Genomic DNA, 22,411 nt, shown 5'->3' with positions numbered 1-22,411 from the left:
CTGCAAAAACTGTCACACTCTGCGTTACATTTATAATCTCAACTATATATATCTCTGCAGTCTGCATACTCTTAAGACTTGGAAAAATGTATGTCATGTCTAGAGATGAGCCTGAACACAATACTGACTTTGAAACCCATTTTCTCTCTGGATTAAAATCCAAACTCTGCAAGTTTTAAAATAAATCAGGCCAAAATGTTTACCCCTTATATAAGGTTCCATAAATTAAATTCAATATGCAGCCCCATCTTATCATTGTTACTAATCTCTCCTCTGAAATTCCATTTTAAAACCTAAAATAAAAATAACCCCAAACAAGTTTAAAGCCTCGTGTTTCATTTTAAGCCAGCCCTTTGATTTTGGGAAATCTGTCTTGCTTCAGAGTGCCTGAGACTGGCAGTATCATACTTGGACCTTGCATTAGTGTTTTGATGACAAACTACCAGCACAGGCGCTGTGCATTATCCAAACAATATGGCATCAGATGGGAAAACTGAGCAGGCAGTTAAATTCATTGCTTAATGCCAGACAAGAGTTACAATTCCTCTCTTAGATTTCACAGTCATAAGACTATAATTCCTTCTCAGCCAAAATTCTGTTTAGAAATTTCTTTCCGAACTTACGATTTTTCACGACTGTCGTTATTTCTTTCCTTGTGCAAACATCAAAATCTGTTCCTCCCTTTTGGTGCTGTTGCTTTATTATTATATTATATAGCATATATATTATATATTAAATAGCATATTACATTATATCTCCCCTATGTTATCTATTGATGAATCAGATCAGCAGCACTGCTTCTTCCTTCTTCCTATCCTACAAATTGGGAAGCTCTTTCCCTGGAGTTCTGAATTGAAAGTTTCTACCAGAAGAAAATACTTTTCCAAATCACTTAGCTTTTCATTATTAGTATAGTCTGCAGAGTTTTCTGGGATAGAAATATCTTCAAAGACCTGAAGATAATCAAAAAATTAATTTCTGTACTATGTAAATCGCTGCAGATTTAATACCATTAATTCCCAAATGAATGACCTTTTAATTTCCTTTTATCAGTGTTGTGTCCACCCCCCCCATCATCACTGTGGTATCAGCTCTCCATTATTTCTATAGACTGTGTTTGATATTAATAGATTCAATGCGTTAAATATGAAAGATGGTAACAAAACGCAGGCACTAACATCCAGTGTCCATACTTTGCACTTCTTAGGCTTACCATGAATTACTTTCATATAAATAAATGACAGGACGGGAACAACCTAAAAGAGATCTTTATCCTACAACTGCAAATGAGAAATCAAAGGGAATACAATATGTATGCAACCATCTGGTTTTTATTTTTATTTAATTAAAATTAAAGATTATATCATTTTATTAGCTATGTTTGCCTGTGGTAATTTTACTATCCTACAACATTTGCGGCTTTTTCAGGATACTTTAAAAAGTTGTAAGGAGCCAAATGGCAAATAAACATGTATATAATGCCTACATATACGTGTACATGACATCAGAAGTTCCTGGTGAAATTTGAAGGGGTATTATAATCCAAAAAACTTGTGTTTTGGTTCATGTAAAAACACTTTCTTCCTCATATAAATATCCAATATAGCAAGGAGCAACAGGCATCACAAAAATCAGATTGCTGAGTACTATCTAACTCTGTTTATATTGTTGTTTGTTTGTTTAAAGATAACATCATTCCTCAGACAAGATTTTAAATTGGATTTGCCTTTGCTCTCCAGAGGAGCTATGCTATATACTAGCAGAGAAGTTACAAAAGACCTAGGGTCAAATCTGCAACAGCTGAGTTCTAAGTAAGAACTCTTACTGCAGATATTGATAGCAGCCACAATATACAGATTATAGCAGAATTTTCATTATAACCTCCAGATCTGTGAATCTTGCAGGTGATCCCGTGCTTCGCATCTGCAGCACAGTCTCTTGTCGTTTCAGGAAAGGAGCAGAGTTAAAAAAGGCTGAAAAATACTGGTTTTCATCATGAGGCTGAAATTTCCTTCTCTTGGTTGCAGTTCAGGGCTGTTACTTTTCAGCATTCAGAGACATGAATTCAGCCATCTTTTTTCATATGGAAAGTGAAAATCGATGCTTACAGTATTACCACGTACTTGTAGGGCTACATCAAGCTCACGCAGCTTGACATTTGGGAACTTACATGTCTTTGTGGGAATAGCCTTCCTGGGGTTGGTTAAATCCAATACAACCCAGAAATCTGTTCTCCTGCAATAGTAAAAATATCAGCACCTAAATTCAATTAACACTCATGTCTTGAACACCAAAACTCTGGTAGGTTCAGAGGCATTTCATTGTCTATTCCTACAAAAATACAGTTCAGAAATTATAAATAAAGATGCTGCCATTCTGCCTAACTCTCTGCAAAAGCCCCTCACAGTGACAGCTCACTCATAGGGACAGCAGGAGCACCCCTCAGAGTGGAACTCAGCAAGGGAGGAAAAATTGTTGGTTGCACTCCCAGGTCCCTGGATTACTTCCAGTTTCTGACCAGTGACTCCCTGCCCAGATAACTCCCTGATAAACAGATTGCAGAATCAGGCACTGCAGTCCATGCTTTTGCTCTGGGCCCATTTTCCTAGCTCCATCGTGGCCAAGCTCTGCAGACCACAGAAGATAATGCACTGGCTGCTCACCACACAGTCCCGTGACCACAGCATCCCTGATCTAGATCTTCAGCAGTAGGAAAGGAGAGGAATCCCAGCCTGCCTCCTCCTGAACAAGAAGCCTAGAGCCAATTCCAGACCCAAAGAGATATGGCACCATTACCTTTTATAAAAACTGGAGTTAAGTAACCCCTCACACCCCAGAAGATGGATCCTGGGAAGACAGAAGAACCTGGTCCATTGCTTTAAGTCACATCTACGGGTTTCAAAGTGAGCAATGCTCAGCCAGCTCGTGTTAGCTGGCCAGTGACACCTCCCTGCCCAATATGTAGGCTGTGTCAGTCATTCTTCAAAGGCTCCTCATTCTCCTTCCCTCTCTGAGAAGAGCATGTACTTGCTCTTCCCCCTCTCCCAAAAATCTAAAATATTTATAATTTTTGTGACTCCATGGAACTAAATTTTGCTGATTTGGGGAGCTGTGAAACAGCCTATTATTGTAACTAGTTGGCGTAACAGAAACCATCCACAAAGATCATATCCTAAACATAGCTGGGATGTATTTATTTTTTCTCATTTTCAGGGGGGGGGGAAAAAAATTATATTAACATCCAAAATTTACTTTTAAAAACTACAAGCCAGGCACGGGCTTGCCAAGCTGTCCACCATGATGACACTTTTGTGCTGGTATGAAGCCACACGATTCTGGCAGGGCCCCATGCACCTGGACCACTTCATGGAATCGGTATAGCCAGTGATCAGTAATCAAGCCCAGACAACTTTAAAATATCTGTGCCTGTACTGAGCTTTTTACTGTGAGCTTTAGTGAATCAAAACATTGTTTCTCAAATAATCCAATATAATATCATACGCTTTTCTTAAGGATTAATTTGGAACTGAGCATGCTGAAGTCATTCATATTTTAATTCCCATGCACTCTTCTAAATTGAATTGAATCTGACATCTTATTACCAAGTCCTATTACATTCTCATGGAGCCCTCAGTAATCTTCTCTAATATTGCCTAATTTAAATAAATGTGTGGCATTACAAAGTATCGGCACACCATGTCTCAGCCTTACTCCAGAAAGATAACACAGCACTATAACAGCTGGTGGGTGAAGCCTCAGGGAACCTCAATGCTTGACTTTTTTCTAGACCTTTCCAGCCAGACCTCTTTTTTCCTACCACTTCATGCATTTTGAAACCTGGCAGAACCTTCCCCCGCCTTAGTTGCTCCAATTCTCCTTAATAACTTTGTATACAGAGTTACTCCAGCAGAAGCCCTCCAAATGTATAAATATATTCTAGCTCCCAGTTCTCTTTTTGTCTGTTTCATTAAATCCTTCAATAACTTGGAGCAGTTGGAAAGCTGTGATTTAGCTTTATAGAAGCTATGCTGATTTGTCCCTTGAATTACTTTATATAAATATCACTCATAAATACATACATAACATGTTTGTGTTATCTTGTACGTTATTCTCAACTGCTTTTCTGGCTCTCAACAATTCTTCATATTTTCCTAATACAAATTGTTATCTTTTAAAAGGGTAACTGCAAACCTGAGTATCTGTGCCAGAGATTCAAAGGTACAACTGGTAATAGGGAATTACGGTCTTGCTGTAACTGTTACTCTCAAAACTTTTGTAAGAATTCCACTAAAACTTCCACTAGGAATTTATCACAATCTAGGTTTTGAAGCCTAATTTCTTCATTTTCCCTTATTTCTCTTTTCCCAGTTTCTCAATTTTACTCCCAGCTGAGTAAGTATTGCCCTCTTGGGTCAAACCAAATGAATGAAGTGTCAGCTAACATTTCCGTAACACCTTGAAGAACATCTCTCTTTAGCATACTTCTTCCATACTTTCCACTAGCTGTCGAGCAAACAGCCTCCACACCATGACTGAGCTCAGTCCCTGCTGACTCCTCTTTAAACAGACACAAAATTAAATTTGCCCACTGGGCCCATTTTTGAAACAACTCAAACCTGTGGAGTTACCCTAAAATTACACTGCTAAAGTGAGAACAATCTTAAAGTTTTCTTTTAAGTGATAATTTTCCTTAGCTAGAACACAACTCACAGCAAGGTTATTTTAAAAAGCCTCTAAAAGCGTATCAGTGGTGTAGTTGCTTGCCAGGCTTGAGACCTGCCTCAAGGTGAAGTAACTTAAAGCCATAATTGACATCTCTCATGTGAAAATGATTATGGTCGGAGTATCGGCTGTTCCTGTACTTCATGTTAAAAAACTTACTGCATAAGCAAAAAGTAACCAGATAAAATATAGAAACAGCACCAAGAATAAGGTCTAGATTCTAATGCTTTCCTCTCACAGCTGGCTTCATGAATCACTAGAAAGTTATTATCTAGTTCATCCCCTCCTTATGCCCGGTAATAATGAATCTCAAATATTTTTCACAGTCACTTATGACTGAAAAAAACAACAGCTTCAGGTGTCCTGAAGTTGAGGTCTCATGATGTTTTAGGATCACGATTTTAGACAGGAGAGCCTACACTATGGCTAAATTTAATCAGCTTAGAATCCTTTTTGGATCTGACATTATATTCCTGAATAATTGAAATGCATTAGCTGTCATTTTATAACACATTCAAAATATATGTCATTTCTAGACTCCATATCATTCGAAGACCAGAGTTCCTCAGAGTTAGTGGAGGTTGTGACAGTTGGCACATTAAGAGATGGCTGGTACACGGGGGCTGAAATTACACTTTTTGCCTCCCCTGTTCTCCCATTGAAAATTCTCAGGGTCAATGGCTACGCTTGGGCTTATTGTAAAGAAGACGTTGATAGAGAAATGTTACCCTTGGAGATTTAAAAAGTCCATAATAAGGAAAATGAAGCATTATTCCAATATAAATTGAAAAACATATTCCAGTTCTGTAAGTTTATCAGACTTAAACCTCCAAGGGAAACTTGCAAAACTGTTCTCAGTTTAAACACTTCCCAAACATTTACAACTTCCTTTTGCAAACTTCTCCCCAAACCAAAGTCCCCCAAACGTACACTGCCTAGGAGGTTATTCATACAACAGCTGGGCAAAGCATGCAAGGAGGGGCTTTAACACAGAGATGAGAAGCAGTGCAGGAAAAAGCTTCAGCAGTTCCTGAAGAAATAAAGATAATACATTATCACAGTAAGTCTATTGAGGCAGATTAAGTGACACCCAAGTTTCGGTGCCAGGTCACTTACAAAAAGCGATGTAGAGCCCAGGTAAAGCTCTGTCCAGGAGGGTACCTGGAGTGAGCCAGTGGGAAAGAGCAGCACAGTGCTGAGACTCAGGTGGGATCACACCACCTCCATGCAGCATCTTCCAGAAAACAAACCATGCAGTAGCTTTTTACTAGGGTAGCATCTTTTACAGTGCAAGAAGTTATCTCACCCTTCAAATGCCACCTCCATGTTTTAGTCTGCATCATACCAATACTTAAGCATATATTTATACTTACACAAGTATTTATACTTTGTAATAGAGACTGAAAAATAAGAACAAATAGATGGAGGCAGGTTACAGCAAACATGATCTTCCACCCAGATGTAGACCTGGGGCCTTTCTCCTTCTCTCCTGTCTCAACAGTGGCAGTGTGCAAATTTCCAAGCCCACCAATGGAGAGGATACAACAGACAAATTTCATATCCTGGACAAAACATCACCCCAAAGAAAGTCTGGAGAAGACAAAGACTGGGAGATCTATCTTACACCTGTCTTTGTCAAAGCAGAACAAGCAGACACGCTGCTTGGCAAGCTTGGGGAGCTGACAACAAAGATAAGCTCACTGGCAGGTACTGCTGAGAGCTGGACACGACAGGATGCTGTCCTTCCACTCTTTATGCCTATAACCAATTGGCTCCTGCTCTGAAAATATATGAGGTTCTTCTCTTGTCCTGGACCATAACCAGAAGGGAAAAAATTTCAAACTCAAATGTGGCTCTAACTTTAGACTTGATTCCATGCAAGTGGACTTCACTACAGATCCAGACAACTACAAAAGCATTGGAAAAAGCAAGTGAGATCAGGGATTAAGGACTTCCTTCTTAAATAGACAATGAATTACCAGTTTAGAGAAACAACAAGAATAAAACATTATATATATTTTTTAAAGTTATCACAGTGTATTTTGGTTATACTGCGATATTCTTACAAGCACTGAAATTTATGTTCCAAAAATGCTAGCACATCTTTTCTCTTTTAAAATACAAATAATATCTAAATTGTACATAGATATCGAAGTTGAATACTACTTGTATAACTGCCCATTGCCAGGTGCCAAAAGGTCTATCCATTTCAGTTCTAGATAAAAAAAACAAAGGTCCTCCTTTTTATTCAGATGTAAGATACATCAGCAATGCACTCCTACCTTCTACATTTTAGATCAACGTTGGCATATCTATTCTCTTCTTGCATTTGCACATCCTTCTATGACCAAAATGTTAATTAGCATTAGATTCCTCTGACCCAAAGCTCATCATTTGCGTCAAGGTGAGAAAAGCATTTGAGGGGACAGACAGAATGACGCAAAAGCTACTTTAAAGATGAACAAAACTTATTAGCTTCTCGCACTTCGCATAGATCTGCCAAATTGATTTGAGCTGTGAAACTGTCGGAGCACAGAACCTGCTCAAAACCTCTGTTATATGGAGACTGGGTACAATACTGAGCATGAATCAACAATATACTACAGCTTAATCTATTTTTCATTTTCCTCTCTGAGCCAAAGCATAAAAATGTACAATGTTGAAGTAAATGCCACCACTGTTAGCTTCAATATATTTTATCTATAAAATACATAGGCTTTTACGACCGCACCAGGAAGGTGATGCTGCCAGTAGATCACAAGCTTTCCTCCTTGCATTCTCCCACTATGCAAAACAAAGAAACAGCGATGGTATAGGTTGTCTTTTCTTATCATGCCCCACAGGAAGGTAAATTTTGCATTTAGGTATTGTTTCAGCTCATGAAATTAGCAAGAATTAAACCAAACTCTTAGCACAGAATGACTGCTGTGAAGGAAGCGGGCATCAGCACCATGCAAACTACACGTACGCCACTCCGCTGGGCAAATTCTCCCTCTCTTCGTGTCAATCTCACATGTGGTCAGTGCTCGACTTCCTGCACAACACAGCTGTTACACAGATGTGTAAGTACAGAGGGAAAGTGATACAGCAGGAATCGTTGGGACAGTCCCTTGAAGATGGATGAGTATCAGGATGAGGTCCTTGCAGTGCACGTTGTGTTCAGTGCTGGCTTACTTGAATACAAGCAGACACACACAGACACACGTGTATTGCAATAGAAAGGAGGGTTTCAAGCTATGTTTTCACTACAAAGTTTGGGAGCTAAAATGCCTGTTTCCATAGTGAATCAAGAGAAAAAGGGAAAAATTAAGGAGGGGAAAAAAAGAGGAACTGATAGTTCTGTTCCCAGTTGAACAGAATTGTATCCAGGGAAAAGAAGAAAAAAAAAAAGACGTAGCAAAATGTTTCACAATATTTATCACAGAATTTTATCTTCTTTTAAGGACTATGGAGAAATCCAAACATTAAAAGAGTTTCTTTCAGTGGAATAAATGGCCTTTAAGCAATTTCAGGACTAAGAAAATAACTGTACTTAAGCTGAACTAACATGCCTTCCCCAGGAGCAACTTGTGCTGTAAATCAGTCAATAGCTAAAGCTCCTGTCTCATTTTAGAAGCCCTGTATAATAGCACAGCATTTATACCTGCAGTTCAACAGTCTGCACTCACATACAGTAACAACACTATTGCACTGACCTCTGATGATTAGTTTTAATTTATATGCAGGGCAGACCTTTTTCACCTCATGGGCTTGTTTAAGAATATAACAACGTAGCAACCTTGACAAAATTGGAATCAACTGTTAATTAGTATCCCATTTAATGGAGATGAAAGCCAAAGCGTTCTGACTAAGAGGATCCTGCACAAAGCATTCTGACTAAGAGGATATTGCACTTATTTTGGTCTGATAAAAATTACATTAAGCTATATATAACTGCATCAAATGGAATATTTAAGCATTTTAACTTGAGTATTTTATGCGTTAGTAATTCACTTAATTATTTTCTCTAGAGAACAAGTGGAATAATATCATGCTGATGCATGGGGAGTCACAGGAATAAATCTTCAGGCATCACGATAGGATCAGATACCCAAGAGCCTCGCTTAAATCAATAAAAGCAAGAGGAAGGAGTGGGCAGGATGCTGCTTCCGGCTCATTTCGCATCGCCGTATGTACAGCAGGCGTACCAAACAAGCTACAGCCCGAGTTGCCTTACCTTAATAAATATGTTACTCGAATTTTCACGCTTTCATAAAAAATAAAGAGCCAGCTATCTACTGGTACATTCTCATTTAAAATGTATCTGTTAGCCCTCTTGCTTCATGATAATCGTGCTGTAATGAATCCGAGCTATTTAGGTCACGTTCTATTTCTACACAGTCACCAAAATCCCAGAAAACAGGTGAAAATGAATCAGGAGGAAGAGTGAAAGGGCATAAACAAGAAACTTCACTAACAATTCCCTGCGGATAGATAAATTAATGTGTCACTACTCGCCAACACATAACCTTACTAATTCAGCTATAACAGCCCTTCTCTAAAATATTTTCTGCACTGTGGCCTATTTTTATAGCTCTAAATTTGATATGGGAAATATTACACCTGAAATCAATGAGTGCAGAGAGAAACCGAGATGGGGAAGAGCCATAAAATGAGCAGAAAAGGCAAGAAGAAAGGGAACATAATGCTAGACAGCTGAAAACGGGGAACGGGCCTTCTGTTAGTTTGTGGGCATGTGTGCGCCTGGTTTATTTTATACGGTACTTATTATATTGGCAAATTGTAGCTGTGGATGGGACAGAAGAAATGAAAAAAAAAAAAAAAAAGAGTAGCTCCAAGTTGGCACAAAGGAAGGAGCCCAGGATTTGCAGTGTACCTGATACTACAGGCTGGGTGGCACCAGGGAGCTCCATCTTCAGACCTCAAGCTCTTCGGCAGCTGGGGTAAAATCTAGATCACGGTGAGTCAGACCGGCAGTAACATCAAACAGAGCTCAAGCTATTGCATTGCCCTACTTCATACGCTGCTACTTTCTTGGTGAACTGTGCTGAGAGCCACAACTAACTCAGAAGCAGAAACAACTTTCCAGCTCTCATTTTACTCAGGAATTTTGACAGACTGGCCAATGGACACTAAGTGGAATTCCTGCCTAGCCATGTGGTCTGCGTCTCCAACTGCATTCTGCTGCTGCTGGAGAAGAAATGCGATTTTGGCCCACAAACTAAGAAAGAACTAACAAAATATTACACATTTTTACATTAACCCATTAGCATTACCCAAACAGCACAAATTGTTGGCGGCACTTAGCGAGATGAGTATTTCTGAATATTTTGGGAAAAATATCCAGCTGCTAGCTGGTGAATCACCAAAACAAAATGTTCATTTCTCTGAAGAGTTATCCATCAAAGTAAGCAGTGTGTGCTTTTAAGCTTCCGATTACAGAGCCTATTTGACTTGGTCATTTGGACATCATTCCTGATGAGACACCAGGCAGGTGCCATAGTTCTCCTCAAGTCTTGGAAAATTCCTCACAGTGAAAGAAAACCAAATGATGTTAACTCTCCTTTTCTCCCTCCTTGCCTGCAGCTACTCCAGTAACTATTTTCAGTGGGGCTAACAATGAAGTTGTTCAGGATCTCCTTGTCCATTTGCTACTATGCTGTCTTTCACCTGTTTTCTGCAAGTAGATTTTGGTCCTTGACTGCTAAGGATGTTTTTATTCTTTTTATAGTATTATTCCATTCTGAATACATAGCCAACCATAATAAACAGATTTCAGCCCTTCCCTTAGCCAGACCTTGATGTGTCATCATCGTTGCACTGACTGTTACAGCTCTACCCTCACCTTCATTATTTGCAATATTCTTTTTTGCCTAAAGAGTCACCCATAAGATACAGGTAGATCTAAATGGTCACGCTCCCCAGAATGCAGATCTCACAACAAAGTAGCTGCTGAAAGGCTGCGGGGTTATACAGCAAAGCTTAGGGAAGAGAGAGTGGAGACGCTCTGCCTGTACATTCCTCCTGCAGTGCTGAAGAAGTACTACTACTGATACTTCCCTATCAGCAGCCTTACTTCTGCACGCCGTCTCATCCCTCAAAAGTTTCCAGAGAAATCAACAAACCAGAATAATACTAGAAGCGGTTTTCCTGTATAGCCATGAAGTAGAGAATTAAAAAGGACTGGTTGTATGGGACTTCTTGAAGGAAAGACCTATCCTCAGTTCCCCACAGTGTGGATTTCGAAGGATTCAGAAGTTTTAGGAATAGATGAACCATCTGTTCTGTCAGCTGGGGGAGGCAGGGGACTTAGTATACAGATCTAGAATAAACTCCCAGTAAAATATTGCATCTTTTTTGGGTATTCCAAAAAAAGGGGACGATCAGAATTGCCTTTTTTATTTTCTTGCTATGTATGGTAATACTGTATGTTTCATCCCTGTGTCCCGGTCTGTACCTGGAACTACAAAACACCCAGAAGCAGAACCAGGCCGCTCTGACAGCTTTGTACACCTCATGTATATAAAACTACTGACAGATTCCCTAACTTTGGGGAAATTCAGATCCAAACTGAAATCCAAATTTCACAGCTTAGGCCCTTCTCTTGTAAAGACGGGGGTTCAGAGTTTTTTTTTTGTTGTTCTTTTGATTTACTTTTAGTTGCTAAGCAGCATTACGATAGTAACAATGTGGGCAGTGATAAAAACTCACAAAATGCTTTAGCTGGAAAATAAGAGTATTCCTTGATAATACCAATGGAAAATGACTTTACAAAGACCTCCCATCTCCGTATGCAGTACAACCAACTGTTGAACAGCAGGTAATAAAAATATGGTAAATTCAACAAATTGCAGAGTGCAAGGAGGAGGAAACGGTATCAAATTTTGTTTCACAACCGCTTTCCTATAAGAGTTTCTGCTGTTTTCTCTTTTAAAAGTTTGCATTTAATACAAATCAAGGCAATGAAAGATGAAAGCTGAGCTTCACTGAAATACAGGGAAAGCTTCCATTAATTCTAGTTTAACCAAATTTTTGTCCTAAAGTTAACAAATCGCCACGAGTCTCATTGACAAGATCAGTCAAAAGAAGGTCTACTACACACCTTCATTCCTAGTCTGGCCAAGAAGTACTGTACAGCCCTTCTACATGAAGAAAAAAATAAAAAAAAATAAAGCTTCCAAAGTTAATGCTTCATCCATTTAGAAACCCCTGAAGTTAGTGAGAAGCTTTACATTCAGTACAGCGAATGCTAGGATGGAGCAGGAGTCTACTAAGCAGCACAGAAGCAACTCTGCTGCACCCTGCACCCAGACACAAGGCCCTCTGGTTCCAGGACACCGCGCTAGTCCTAAAAGATCCCCAGGAAGCCCTGAGGCTGAAGCTACACTCCTCATTGAGAAAGAAGTGGGAAATTGATTCCTCCTCAGAAGCCATACAACTGAGGAGCTGTAACGTCCACAGCATAACACAACACAGAATAATGCTACTCTGTTCTGTTCAATTCCAATTGTTACTCCAATGTACCTCCGATCATTTGCTGCCTTAGTATGAAGGAAGAATTATGCCTTAAGACCCCACTGAAGGTCAGAGGTTCAGTGCACAGAAGCCCAATGTTTTCTTCTCGTTTGTGAGATGAGGGTGACAAACAAGCTCCTTGGCTCACTCCTAGATCCCAGTCCTCCAACTGTCTGTGTAACGCACCTTACAGGATCTCTTGTGCCACAAGCCGACCCTCAGATGAAATCTGAGGTGCACCCTGAAAAAAGCTACTTGCAAGGACCCACCTTGAAGGCCACAGAAGCACAGCCACGTTGGGGTTGGCTCTCTCCCCCAGCAGACACTGCAGTGCTGGGGAGCTCCATCCTCCTGCAAACTCTCCCCCCCCTCGTGCCACGTACCAGGGCACGCGCCGCACGCCCACAGCATCGCTCCTCGCAAATCCTGCTAGGGCAAGCTGCAGCACAGCTCTCATTAGTTCATGTGCTTGAACTGAAAAACCACACACCAGAGTAATGGTTATGGCCCTACAGCTGGAGCCCAGAGGTGTCCCAAACTGAGTGGTGTCTGGTGTGGATGCAGTCAGTGTGGCCTAGAGCAAACCCAGCCAGAACAGGCTAGGAATCCTTCCTTGTGATACAACCCGCAGGTTTTCATTTTCAAACAAGAAAGCAGAGCAAAAATGAAGAATGTCAAGTTAAACTCTTCCAGCAAATCTACAGGAACTGTACTGACTTCAAAGACAACAGTTAATCAGGAGCCCAAAAGCCATCCAAAGACACTCTAAGGTCCCTAACCACGCTGTTTTTCCACTGCTGATGCGATTTGAACTGCAGTGGTTTGACCCTGGAGCTGCCACCCTCCAGCCAAGCAGATTAAACACCCTCTTCATCAAAAACTCCAAGACAGCCTTTGCCGGTCCAACCCAATAACTGTATTCCTGCCTTTGCACGAGAGCGTGCTGCCTCCGGCCACCTCTCTTCTCAGGCTGTTTGGAAGCCGGATGCGAGGCCCCAGTGCAGCCAGACCCTGCCATCATCTGCAGCCTGCTACAGAGACATGCTCAGCTGCCTCCAGCCTGCCCTCGCGCTTGGTGTAGGCCTTGTTAGGAAAATCCATCAGGGCTGCACAGATTGCTCCCCAGATCTGCACTGTTGAGCATCAACTGTTACTGCCCTCTCATTCTCTAGAAGCATCACCATTCTGGCACCAGCCAGGGGTGTCCAGAAGGCAGGAGCGGGCCCAGCAGGGTCATATTCTGCTTCTGCAGCTGCCTGGAGCAGCAGCACAGCGTAAGAGCAGCAGGCAGGCTCACAAGGCGTCCATCCAAAGAAGCGTCAGTATGGCTCAATCCAAAAACCTCCATGTATGGCTTTGGAATAATCACACTTTTGTAACAAAAAAAAATAGAAACTGATTATTTTTTTTTGGTAACATTTTTAGAAGCTGTACTGATAACAGCTAAGTGACAAGTTACAGGAAGAATGTAATGGAGTTTCCTTTGAGTTGTTTATTATTAATACAACCTTCCCTGAATGTTTTTCTGGTAATTCCCCATTACAGTAAGACCGCATAAAAGAGGTTAGGCTAACAAGGTTAGGCTGAAAGGTTAATGAGCTACAAGTTTCTTTATAATATGGAAATGCAGTTCTAGGATTTTTGCCAAAGTATAATCAAATTCTAGCTGTGAAAAGGAAGAGGTAAGGACAGTACCAAAATTTGTGTTCCAGATCTCTGCACTCACAGAAATGCCATTGTACACCTGGCACAAGTTCAGTTCCTAGCCCAGCACCAGCATCACACCCTCGCAGGGGTCTTTCTGTTCCACCCTGTAACAAACGCTGCGTATCAACACCGGGGTGAGAGCTACCAGTGCGCTGCTCTCAGTCACATCAGCAACACACACGTGCTCTGTTCAGCTGCAGTATCCATGCTCGGCCTCGGGCAAAACCAGTTCACCCATTTGGAACAGCACGCACACACCTGTTGTCAGCTAATCCCCGCTTGACAAATTACAAAAGGAAGAATAAGTATGTTGTTATTTAAAATATTGCGTTTTTGGCGTGACTCACCTCATAAACCCCTGGAACCTAAACGGATTAGGAGTTTGCAACAAGAGTTTCACCAGGATGTTGGCTCGTTATTAATGCTGACATCCAAAACTAAGTTACAGATCCCAAGGCATTTTCAGAGTCTAATAACACGAACATCCTAACAGCACTTATGCAGTCTTGGATTTCTTTTTCCCTTGGAGTGTACGAGCAATATAAAGGCTGCCCCATTTGCTTACTACTACTGTCTATCCCGTTACAGTACAAACCACTCCGAGAAAGCCTCGAGCACAAAGATTTTGTTCCCTCGTGCACAGCTTGCTCGCCATCTAGTGGGCACAGCCTGTGAATTAAAGCACAGCCACTTTCAGCAAGGACTGAGCAGGCACAGAACGTGTGGGTATAGCAGTTTGGAATTAAATATTTCAATTAGCAGCAGATAAAGATTAGCATTGCTAATAGCACTGGATACTAAATTCCCTCGAACCCGAAATTTGTCTAAACCCTAGGAACTTCCAAAACACCTTGCCTTTTAAAAAAATTTATTCTTCTATACCATACATTCTTTCCAGTCTACAAAAATAAACCACAAAGAAGGAAACTGGTTACAATTCACCTTATAATATAGCCAAAATAATTCAGAAAGGGAGACAACTGAGATAAAATATAAACATCCAAAGCATTCATCTCAAAGACAAATCTGTCACCCTATGTCAGCAGTCTGGAGAAAGAAATTATCAAAAGCATTTTGCAGCTCCTTGAATTCTCCTCTTCTCCTTCCCCCACCCCCCAAGAAGTACAGTGAATTAATTACATGCTTAAATTAAGCACTTGATTAAGTGTCTTCCTTGATCTGAGAGCTCAGTATCTTATTGAATTGACCTGGAGGTCTGAGTTACAGTTCATCTGCTCTGAAATCAGCTCAGGACAATGAACAGCACGGAATTAAATGATTTTTGTGCTTGTCTGCATCAGTTTAAAAATGGAGCGACTCCGTTTAACCAAGCAGAACCAAATCAGACCACAAGGTTCAGTAAACCTTCAAAAGTTTTAAATGCTTCCTCTGAATGACATTTTGCGTCAGATTTACTTGGCTTTTGTATTAGCATCTTGAAGGGGATTAAAATACTTGAAAAGTTCCTTGGAAGTGCCAGCAGAGGAACAAAAAATCTTGAATTTAAAAACTTTATTTTAGAGACACATTGTTCAAAAGACTGAGAAACATATATCAATCAGAAAAACAAGCTGATGAAGTTGCTTTTATTTCCTGCTCACAAAATTTTATGATGATTCTGAACACTGTTTGCTCCCACTAAATAAGGCACTGCGTAGACATACATATACCTTTTCTTTTGTTAAATGTCTGCTGATGACCATGGGGATTAAACAGGCCGCAGCTGGCTATATCATGCATATGCGATTGCTGCTTAGCCACAATTTATGTAGCTGGTTGCAGTCATAATATGATGCTTAAAACACACGTTAAGATCTAATGATGAGCTGACGTTAATGAGTTGTTACAGTACACTTAAATAATTTCCAAAGAATATTTGTATAAGCTGCTGACATGCAAACAGAAAACTTATAGAAAGCAATTATTCATTAAAATCAGTAATACTTTTATGCAATGCATATATTTACTCAAAGGAATATTTCTGAGTACGTACTTTTTGAAAAGATATGGCAATAATACCATTTTCTCATTAAATCTTCACGAGTCTAGAAAGCTGACAAGTGCATGAGGAAGTGTTTCATTGCTGCTACTCGTGTTCCAAAGCTTAAGAGCTACAAAGGGGAACTGGCCTCCTGCACGGAATAAATATAAGCGCTTACTTTGAGCTGGTCCCACAACAGAACTTTTGCTTTTGGATCTAAGTGATTCTGCCTCTGGCCAACATGGAATCAAGGGCAGGACTCAAACCAAAAGCACACACTTCACAGAGCTATGTGCAGGAACGTAGGCTCCGATCCCACCAGCCTCAGCACCCGCCCGGCCACTCCTCTTAGCTGCGTACCGGTGAGAGGCCCCAACCATCTGCACCACGGCGAGGACCACAGGAGAGGCTGCAAGTCCGAGTCATCTCTTAAACTGCCAGGATCAAGGAGATTACGTGCAACTGCAGGCCTACAAATATTTTTCTTTGAGGTTTGGAGGGGTAAGGCAGAAGGGAGGAAGGAGAGGAGTTCTGTTTGCTTAACAGGCACTCACTGTGTTAGAGCCCAGCACCCAAGCTCTCCTTACTACATGGAGGATGCCAAGGGACAGGCAACTCAGCTGGGTGGCCGATGTATCTCAGGAGACAGCCCCTTATAAAACACAGCCAACATACCTTCTCTGGCCCTGCAGAGGGTTTTCTTTACATGCAGAGTTGCAGGTTGTTTCAAACAGAACTGTTCCAGCTGGGTCCTCGACCTCTGCCTCCTGGAAGCTCTCAAAACTCAACTGGACGAAGCCCTGAGTAACCTAATGCTGAAGTTAGCCCTGCCCTGACAGGAGGCTGGACCAGGTGCACTGCTAACCTACCTGGTCTCCTCTAACCTATTCTCGAGAGGCAGTTATTACTCGAGATGCAGTACAAGGACTCAAATAACCACAGGACAGGCTCACCACCAAATTAAGAATAATCTCTTCTTTGCCTTTTCTGTCCATTAAAACCACCCATGTAAAATGTAAGCTTACAAAAAAAAGTAATCAAATTATTTTAACTCCAATCAGTTCAGAGAGCATATATGATGAGTGTTCACAACTAGACTCGTGCTTGGAACTCATTGCTACAGCAGTTAGCAAGTACTCTTCAGAGTCTCTAAGAAGCAATTAAACAAATGCACAAATGTGAGTATTCAAACACTGCAGCACCCAAAATTCAAATACGATAAATACGATAAAGCAAACTTCTAAATGAAAGTAGTATCTCAGTACATTTATTATAAATGCTTGTGTTGGTTTGCAGACAGAGCATACCGATATGTTCACTGAGGTTTCCACTTTGCACGTAAAGTATTCTGTCCTGATCAGACAAATCACTTTGGTATGTTCCTTGAGGACTAACTACTGCACACCAGTTTAAGTGTAAGAGCACCCCGAAGTAATTTACAAAATGGTATCTCTTAACCATTCTAAATTCAAGTTGTTTGCACACATCGGGACTAATTCCAGCTAAATCCGTAAGGTAACACAAATCTTGAAACAGCGTAAGATCAAAAAGCCACTACCAAGAGAATAAAATACCTGCTTGAGCTTCTAATACAAACACGTGTATTTTTTTCTGGGTGAATTTGAAAATTTATGGTTTATACCAAACGTCTGTGTACATGTAAGTTAAGAATTGGATTCTTCTGTCAAGTTTCATGTTTTGCAGTCACATGAGTAACACACAACGCTAAACTAAGAACAATACTACTGATCATTATGATTGATACAAAAAGTAATTCTAATACTACAACAGAAAGAAAATGCAAAAAAATACTTCCAAATGCTTTACACACATATAATATTCTCAGGATCTGGGAATAACAAAAAAAACGTATAATGATATAGGAAAGCATAACCAAAGACATGAAAATTATTTTCCACACATTGTTTTGTACTAACACCAGTAACTAGCATTTGTTGTGGCATCTAATTTCAGGAATACGGGTTGATGTGTTTTCTTCAATAAAAATACATCTTATTATTTCTAAATTTAATTTCAAAACAGTTTTAAGTAAGCATTGTTAGTTCATTTATTTTAAAAGAAAATGCAGTCCTGCTATTCTCTATCTGTTAACTTTTTTTTTTTCCGATTTATCAGCTGATGTTGGTCATTTTTATTTTAATCATTAACCAAAATTAAGGAGTCTTCCTTTCCACCTACGTTTTCCACTTTTGGGGTATTCTTTAAAAATTACTTTTTCTTGCTTTTTCCTTTCCCACTTTATTTTCTGTTTTTATAATCCACAGCACTAAAAACTTAGAAAAGATAACATAAAAACACTAAAACTTGTGTATACGTGAAGACAGCAGAAACTACTAGGAAAGGTCAAGAAGGGCACAGAGAACGTGAAGTTCAGTAGACCTTTAAAATATTTACATTGGCTTACAAAGTAAAAGGACCTTTACAAACACATATTTTGAAATGTCGCGCATCAGCACGATACTAGAGGATGTTAAGATCATAACATTTCTAAACAATTCTACCTACATAAATTATCCTTATCATTTCTTTCAGACAAGCATATTTCATTAACGCTTACGTTGCCATTTACCGTGACTGGGCTGAGCGTGCTAATTAGAAACACACTGAATCCTAGTTGTTTTCCCGGAGCTCCATAATGTTTAGAGGAAATAAGACAAATGCTTTGCCCCTAATGGAGTAACACGCTCCCTGCTACGTAACAACCAGCTCCTTTGGCCAGCACCAGGGATGGAAAAGTCCTTTTCGACATCTTCCTCTGGGCACTCGCTCCCTGAAATTTTCACGTCAGCCTTTTAGGGAGGAACACCCTTTCACTCATAAATTCACACAAAAGTGATAGTAACTGTTCATAGGCTGTTTCCAGAGCTGTAAAAAGCCTTCCAGACACATTGCTGGGAAATAAATTGTGCGATTCTACATCCCATGCTCAGGCAAACAGCCACGGCACGTTCAGAAGGATGGTCTGTATGAGTAAACACTACTTAGTACAAACACAAAGTGTAGACTTGGGCCCCAAATAACTCACTGTAATTACAGGACAACACTATAACTTGGACTATTACAGAAAGGTGATGAATGCAGCAAACACTGTAAGTCTGCAAGGACTTTACCTGGGAGTGTGAAGTCTGACACAACTCTGTTTTGCCTCAGCACTTTAGTTGTGTTCAAGATAATGCTCTAAGCGCTCACTTTTTTTCCCGGAAGGTAAACTGTAGTTGTCAAGGAATAAACACCTCCATGTGCTTGGATTAAAACATTTTAACAGTTCTTGAAAGCTGATAACAATCCCCTCCCAGGCCTGAGTCCAACTTCAAGGGTTCTGGTCTAAGTCCAGTGTTGTTGCATGCCCCGTGTCATTTTATTGCCGCAATAAAGCGGGGAGAAGGGAGGGAGAGGCAGCGACCTGGAGAAGGAGGTCCAATGAGCACAGGTGTTCCTGCCACACGCACACAATATCCCGAGCTGGGCCTGAGCTTTAAATACCCAAGATTATCAAATTCCCATAAGTCCTCCAAGATAGTGCTGGTATTACTTTATCGGAAAGGCATTCCAGCCAGCATACTTTGAATTAATCTCACAATCTCCAGGCGATTTATGGTCCACAAAAAATAAGTTACCCCAGACTTTCCCCCGCGCTGTCCCCACGAAGGCCTCGTGAGTCGTTTTGCAGAGCAAGTACAACCAGGGCACTTTTTGTTTTCTTGGAAAGTATTTGAAAGGAATAGAAAACTTTAGGGTGCAGCATGAAGCATAGCTGGTGCTCCGCATGTGTGTACAAATGTTTCAGGGGGAAACATCTCCCTCCAGGCCTGAGGGGTCCCAAGGGAGGCCCCTCAGCTTTGCCTCGCTCAGGGCCTCGGCCTCCCCTGTCTAACTCTGACAGGAAAAAAACAACTAATTCTTACAGAACCTTCAGTATCTCTCACAGAACTCTCACTCAGCTGCTGTGAGGACGATTTTACCTCTGGCTTCCCTGGACGCCCAACGCAGAGCTGCCTCCCGAAAAAAGCCTCTCACGCCGCGCTCTCGCACCGAGGGTCTCCACGACCACCGGGCGCGGAGGCCGAGGAGGGGAGGGAGGGAGGCCTCGTAGGGGCTGCGGGGAGGCTGGGGGAGGAGGAGGAGGAGGAGGAAGGAGGCCTGAGCGGGCGGCACCCAGGTGGAGGCGGCGGGGCCCGCTGAGGCGAACGCCGCCGCCCCGCCCGCCGAGCCAGTCCTGCCGCGTCAGGCGGCCCCGGCCCCTCAGTCCCCGCCCGGCGGCGGCGCTGCCCGGCTGGTTCCACAACTTTTTGACAGTTTCTCAGCAGCCCAGGAGGGGGAAAGCAGCCTGGGCTCCGGCTGCGCTGGGGCCGTGAGCGCTCTCCGGAGGAACGAAGCCCCCCTCTCCCCGCCGGCACCATGTCCCGGGACCCCGAGGAGGTGAACAGGCTGACGGAGAGCACCTACAAGGTGAGCGCGGGGCGGGGGCTGCCCGCCCGTCACCGCCGAGCCTGAGGAGACGGCGGCAGACGGAGGCAGCCAGGGCCCCTCTCGCGGAAAGGGAGTCGGCTCCTTGTTGTTTTATTGTTATTATTTTCTTTTTATGAGTAAGCTCGCCCGTCCCACCGTGCCAGAGCCCTGCTGCTCGGTGCTGGCTTCTACGGCGTGAATAACGCCAAGGGGCTTGGGCAACAGGTTTGGGGCATGGCAGGCTTTAAGACTGTGAGTTTTTTTTTTTCCCTTCCTCAGCAGGCTCGGTTCTCCGAAAACCATAATTCCCCCGGTGTGCTTTAATGAGAACGCGGTTCGGAGAGCTTGGGGTTTGCGGTTCTCTGCTTAAGCCATTCCTTGATAGGGGCCAGAGCCTGGAAGTGGCTTAACGGTGAATTCAGTCCTGAGCTGATAATCTGATTTATGGAGGGACGCCCGAGCGTGATTCAAGGTGTCTGCTGGAAAAAATAGCCCGATTTATGTTGGTAGACTTCTCAACTTTCTAGAAATGCCTACTTACTACCAGAATGAAAAGTATTTTGTGTGCTGGCAGGAGGCACTCAAACTTTTTCTTTCAACAAACAGCCCCTCCAAAACACACGAAAGGGAAAAAAAAAAAAAAAAAAGGCAAAATGCCCTTGAAAACTTGTTTGAGTAGCAAATACTTGTTATTGCTAATATTGTTAATATTGTTAATATTGCTACTCAAACAAGTACAAATATGTACTTGTTTGAGTAGCAATAGCAGTCATAGATCCATGATCTTTATTCTGTGCAGTGTGTTGTAGTACAGAAATCATTCATATTTGCAAATGTATTTAATCATGCAAATGAACCTACAGCTGCAATGTATTTACAGCTTCAAGCGCAAAGGAAGGCTTTCTGGAGATTGTTCTGTTTTGCTGTTTACTCAATTGTACTGGCATACTATCAAATGTTTTCATATTTCTGAAGATGTTGGTACAGTATAAAGGTCTCCGAAAACTTTTACAGGAGTATTTTACTGTTTTGTTGTTCTCTGACACACAAGTCAACTTCTTTCCTTCAAGTAGTCCACCTATGTCAGTGTCATGTCATATTTCTGTTTAATTTCTCTTAGATACTAAATTCATGTAAAATTACTGTAAAAATGAGATTAGTTGGCAATAAAGGTTGTCCTCTAGGATCAGTGTAGGTCTTAAACAGTCTGTTGCTTTTTGATATCAGTTACTTTCATGGCAAGGCCATAAGCAAACAAATTCTTTTTTTCTCAGAAAAACAGTCCGTAAGTACAGGCTCACAGACAAGAAGCCTGGGAAGCTCAGGGCTGTGCTGAAGAAGGAATGCCCTACCCTGTCTGTTGGCTTCCAGAATGTAGCTAAAACAGGACAGAAGATCTTTTATTTGTGAGTTTTAACGGATATACTATGAAATAAGTTTTAAAGGAATGACAGACCTCTAAATAAACATAAACCTTCCCTGGTACTTAGTACTTGCTTCCTGGGAAAGCTTACCCCCCTTTCTTTTCCTTTGTTTTCTAAACCAATTCAAAGGGACACTTAAGATTGAAACAACCAGCAAAACCACAGTAATACGAAGTTAATGTTGACAGTGTGATGAAATGTCTTCTATGCGGATATTTTGAGAGGTCTGGTATGTTGCATCACATAGCTAGTACTCACAGGCCTGGAAACCCTCCTGCCCTGCCCTCATTAAAAATGGAAACTTTATCCAGATAAGGTATAAAGGCTGCTTCAGGTAGACCCAGAATCCATTCTCTGCTTTAAAGTAGTTATTTCTATATCAAAGTTAAAATCTGGAAAATAGTTCTTTACTTCTTAAGGGCAGAGAGAACTGGCCTCTGTGTTCAGCGTTTTCTGTGACTACAATTACACCTCCCTCATTTAAAGCACAAGAACGCTTCTTTGTGCCATGCTTCCGCCTGCCCGGTGAGCGTGCTCTCCGCTCAGCAGCGTCCCTGTAACTTCTCTCGCTGGGTGCTGTCCTAGCAGCACA

The 22,411-nt window shown here is 41.5% G+C and overlaps 1 protein-coding gene across 1 annotated transcript in view; it reads left to right on the top strand.

Moving 5' to 3' along the window:
- Positions 1–20,344: 20,344 nt before the first annotated feature.
- BAIAP2L1 (BAR/IMD domain containing adaptor protein 2 like 1) overlaps positions 20,345–22,411 on the top strand; it is a gene marked incomplete at both ends in the record, with an annotated part of 40,049 nt that continues 37,982 nt past the window's right edge. The window contains one exon of the mRNA XM_084295824.1: positions 20,345–20,395. Within this exon, the coding sequence (XP_084151950.1) occupies positions 20,345–20,395 (51 nt within the window). The remainder of the gene's footprint in view (positions 20,396–22,411) is intronic.

The sequence above is a fragment of the Netta rufina genome (genome assembly GCF_964035555.1).
Source record: "Netta rufina genome assembly, chromosome: 15".
Lineage (NCBI taxonomy): Eukaryota > Metazoa > Chordata > Aves > Anseriformes > Anatidae > Netta > Netta rufina.
The sequence above is the reverse complement of the archived record's forward strand: the minus strand, read 5'-3'. Positions and strand labels throughout refer to the sequence as shown.